General features: G+C 35.8%; 1 protein-coding gene across 2 annotated transcripts in view; it reads left to right on the top strand.

Moving 5' to 3' along the window:
• LOC122256570 (nucleolar protein 11) overlaps positions 1–5,000 on the top strand; it is a 24,032-nt gene that overhangs the window by 1,547 nt on the left and 17,485 nt on the right. For both annotated transcript variants that reach the window (XM_043021361.2, XM_043021362.2), the window contains exons 2-5: positions 1,574–1,744; positions 2,136–2,339; positions 3,117–3,252; positions 3,909–4,076. In XM_043021361.2, the coding sequence (XP_042877295.1) occupies positions 1,574–1,744; positions 2,136–2,339; positions 3,117–3,252; positions 3,909–4,076 (679 nt within the window). The remainder of the gene's footprint in view (positions 1–1,573; positions 1,745–2,135; positions 2,340–3,116; positions 3,253–3,908; positions 4,077–5,000) is intronic.

Below are 5,000 nucleotides of genomic sequence, written 5' to 3'. Positions count from 1 at the left end.
AAACAAACATATTAACAATGATGCAACATTTATTATTTAAGGTCTGCTCCCCTGGGGGTCCAGGGAGTTAGGTGGGACACATGGTCAGAACGCAATATTTAAAGACCACAGGGGTCCAGGGGGCTCTGCCCCCTGACTAAGCACTTTTAAGTGGAGGTTTTAAGTGTATTACCACCAGGTTTGCCAAAAGTGTGTTTCCTTCAAATTTTAAGCCATTCGCGCCGGATTGTAGTGATTCCCCGAGATATTCCCTTGCCCCAAAGTAAATTCCCGATTAAATCCAAGGTAACGTGAATCCTGTCCTGTGTAGGGGTAGGCTGCATGTGCGAGACAGACGAAGACGTGTAAAATGTATGTTATTTATGTGTATGTCAGTTTGTATGTGGAAAGAAATAGAGTTCCTACACAGGACATTGCCGAGCAGGCGTGGCTAGAGTCAGGCAAACATTCATCATTTCAGTGTTTTACAGATTATCTTGAAAGATATAAAGAAATAGTTACGATCATAGTTTATTATTTATTCAATCAAAACAAAAAGGTCTCTCCTCCTTCCATACTCAAATATCTTTCTTTTGACCTGGCCATGAATTTTCCTATGGCCGCAACCCTTTAAAACAATAAAAGTTTCAATAAAAAGAGAAAAACAACAAGTGCTGAAAGGGCACAAGTTGTGAGCAGTGTGTTGCCGAGCTATGGGCTCATCTGCAAGAGGCCATCTGCAGCCGGACGACACCTCGCAGGGGGTTTTATGGGCCCCTTTCCAGGGAGGGAACAAGTGGTAGACCCTCCTTTCAGGGAGGGAGGAAGTAGTAGGCCCTCTAGGGCAACGCCATCTTTTGGCTCCTCTTCCCCCTCGTGGCGACAAAGGGGAAACTCGTGCATTGGTCCTGGAGGGATGGCTGGGGTGAAGCACATCACTACAGGATGACGTGCTGACATGTTTTGTGTTTTTTGCGTCAGACGCCGGCAACAAGATATTTGGCAAGGCCAGTGCTCGGGGTGAGGGAGCGGACAGCCCAGGCTTATGGATAGTGCGCCTGACCATTCAAAGCTGGAATTGCCCTGGCATGAATGGGTTAAAAGTTGGTGCTTCAGTTCATAGATCTTGATTAATGGCTCACACGATTGATTTTAAACTTTTTTATTGTTTTTTTATGTGCTTGTATTACATATTTATTATATTTAAGCTTGTTTTACCCCGTAATTTCCCTTATGTACTTCATACCCTCTCCTATTATCAGGACTTTAACAATTCCAGAAACAGTCAGAGTCATGTGATACACATCAGGAAGAATTGCAAGCGAATATCTATATTGCAAGATTCGATGGCTGTGTGAAACTGGCCATTTACCAAACTAACTTTACAGCTTGACTTAGTTTTCATTTTGACGTAACTTCATAAAACTTTTTTCTTCTGGAAACATAAAATAATTGAAATATATTATCTACATCAACAACAGAATGATAAATCATGATGTTTCAATCCATGCAGATTTCTTTTCAGATAAAACAGAAAATTAAATAGCTGATAATGATTATGAATATTTCCTACATTAGTACTAAACTGTTTCAGGTCCTCGACCGCAGACAAGTCAGGAGCTGGTCCACGAAGAGCTGGCATCCTTTCACATCAGCTGCTGTAGTAGATCCTGCATCAAGCAATCTTATAGTGGTCATCAATGGAAATTCCATTTCACAGTGGAGTCGGGAAGAGGATGACATTGATAATGTCAAGCGCTATAATGTGAGTGGGATTTTTGTCACCTTGTTGTGTTATTAGGAAATGGTTTTTGAAATGTACATTCTAGGGTAAAGTATGAACAGGTGTTATTTGTAATCAGTGTAATAGATTTTCAGACATAGAATGAGACTTATTAACCCATTCCCGACGGGGGATTTCTAGCCTAGAATGTCCAAATGCCGGGGCGTTCGAATTATTAGGCCTAAATCAATTGAATAGCTGGCACAATTGTACCACCCGTCCTGTGTGGGTTAATCTGTGTTTGCAGTAATGTACTATATATCACCAGTTGCTGTGAGAAAATTTTTATAACTGAGGATAGTAGAAGGCTACCCTGGTAGTGTATGGCACCCTTTCTCCATTATAATCATCAGACACACTCTCTCTACCTCAGTTCGAGGCCCCAATCCACCAACTCCTTGTGAGTGCCGATAAGGTATACATCGTCTTCACTAATGGGGAAATCGAGGAGCTCCAGTCAGCTCTCAACACAAGGCGTGAGAGCAAGCCTGGGTTCTTGGAAGAGAACGAGACAATTACCTATGTGCAGATCATTGAGAGCACCAACACGGCCCTCATTACCACTAAGAGGGAAGAGGTCAGTAGGAGTGGGAAACTGAGGGCAAAGTGACCTTGCATTCTGTTCTTTGGTACCTGATTGTATGGAGTTTTTATTTGTAGTCACACTAGGAGTAGTAGTGGTACTAGTACTAGTAATAGTAAAAGAGCAGAATTGTGATCATCGATATTAAGTTTTTTCATCATTATTGTTCAAGTATTTTTATTATATTCATTATCATTTTTATTATTACTATTTTTATCATTATTGCTATTGTTTTAGATGTAATTTTTGCTTGTTTATTATCATTAGTTTTGTAATTATAATCATCATTATTATTATTGTTATTATTATTGTTGATATTATGATTAATATTGTCATTATTATTGTTGATATTATTATTATTGTTATTATTATTATCATTATTATTATTATTGTTATTATTATTATCATTATTATTAGCATTAGTATTATTGTTATTATTGTCATCATTATCAATATCATTATAATTATTATTATTATTATGATCATTGTTATTATAATCTATTACTATCACTGTTGTTTTTTTTTTATTATCAGTATTGTTATGATCATTGTCATTGTTGTTATTATTTTGTCATTGCTGTTCTTATTCTTATTCTTGTTATTATTATTTTGATGCTATTATTATATACTTCTTTTATCAAATGACAAAGAATAATGCATTTTTTCAAACTGAATGAATTAGAATATAACCTATCTGGGTATTTCTGCAAAATGGCACAATTTTACTTACCTGTGATAGAGAATAGCTTCATCTTCTTCCTCCACCTGCAGGCATCGTCCCCAAAGCTGTATGAGCTCCAGCTGAACCAGAGTGGAGGAAGGTCACCCAGAGGATACAACTTGGCTGTGGCGGATTGCACACTCACCGGCCTGTGTGCTCTCTCTTCGTCCCAGCTGATTACTTTGTGTATGCTTGTGGTGGTTGTTGTGGTTTGCCTTTTTGAATGATGGAACATTAGTTTTTCTTGAGTGAATGATAAGGGTATTAGGTCTTTTTTTCCTTTCTTTTCTTTCCTTTTCTTTATGACTTATAGGTGCTGTATGTTGTCTTTGTTATCCTAACATAGTCTCGTATAACACCTCTGAACACTTGTTTGATAAATACATCAAAATTTGAACAGTCTAAATTGTATGTAACCTATTACTGTAGTATCTTTTTTTTTCTTGTTTCTTGGAGTTTATCCCTGTCAAGTACCATTAGAATAAAACAAAATTGACATATATGATGTGTAATTTTGTACCAAAATAAAAACAATTGTGTGATTGTTACTTATATTAAAGTGTTTCACATTATGATTTGTTTTTGTCTTTATATAGGAAAAATATTGGTTTGAATTAGTAGTTGAAGATGAATTTGTGAGAGTCATCTTTATATTGAGCATTCTGAAGTTATTAGTTTATCAATATCACTTTCATAATTCTGTTTTCCTGAAAGCTTACATGCTATTTTTGTAAGGTTTTTTTACCTTCAAATGTAGATACATATTTCTATGAAATGTAAAGATGCAATATTTTTATTGCTAATAAAAGAATGTATGTCTTATACTCTACTTCCACCGACAGGGTCCAATGGAGATTTGTACAGTTTTGACCTTCGGAAAGACTCCCTAGAGAAGTTGCCAGGGAAGAAACATGCAACAGAAACCTCAATCATAGCCTCAAAAAGCACAAAGATTTTGGAGCTGTCTCCTACCCATATTGTCATCATTGGCATGGGCAAAGGAGATGAAGGTATGTTTATATGATTGATTTTTATGTTTCTAATAGTTTAAAGTATTTTAAGGGTTTATCATATAGGGCAAAAAATCAAAGTGATTGAATTTTAGGTGTCCTTGGACATGCAATCAAACATTTAACTAATCCTCTGTGCTCGTTAATCTAGGCTGACCTGAGGTAAACAACAAGGACAGAGGTGAGTTGGCACACTTACTCTAACATTTGTTATGATTTTTGTTTTAGAAGAGTAAACTGAAAGAAAAAAGAAAGGAACCCCAGCTGTAAAGTTAGATATTCTATATCTTAAAGGTCACTTTCTTCATTTTCCTATATTAATTCCCAATACTTTCTTGCACAGGTATCATACTTAGTGTTGTCCAGATATGAAAAAAGAAGTTATCATGTACTAATAATTACAAATATTGCAACTACTAAAACTTAAAAACAAATTCTAACAATAAAAATGTTACAGGAAGAACAGCATGTCCAAAAGTATCCAGTATTGTAAATGTTATGAAATACCAAACCCTGAATTGTCCTATGTCCTCATCAAAATCCAGAAAGATTTTTTACCAATATTGTTTCAGACCCATCACTCTGGACACATAAAAAGGGTATAAAAAATCCAGAAAACACATTTTGAATGTCTGAAGTCTATAATAGTGTGATTGGTTAGCTAACCGTAATTTTATCTTCCTCCTTATTTATATATTCTTTCTTCACTTATCAGACTCTCTTGTTCTTTCTCTCAACACTGCGAGATTCATTCCATTGGCAACTGATATCCTTGAAAATGCTTGTGTAAGAGATGTATATTCAAACAGGAATTAAATCCATTATCTAGAAAAGAACCTGGAAATGGAATAATAGATGTAGCATTTACCCATGATGCTAGTTTTGTGAATAAATTTGATTAATTTCAAAGGTAATATGCATGTT

This window comes from Penaeus japonicus, unplaced genomic scaffold (assembly GCF_977035675.1).
Source record: "Penaeus japonicus unplaced genomic scaffold, GWHDUDI00000001_assembly GWHDUDI00000001, whole genome shotgun sequence".
NCBI classification, from domain to species: Eukaryota; Metazoa; Arthropoda; class Malacostraca; order Decapoda; family Penaeidae; genus Penaeus; species Penaeus japonicus.
This window is presented reverse-complemented; position numbering and strand designations above follow the sequence as displayed.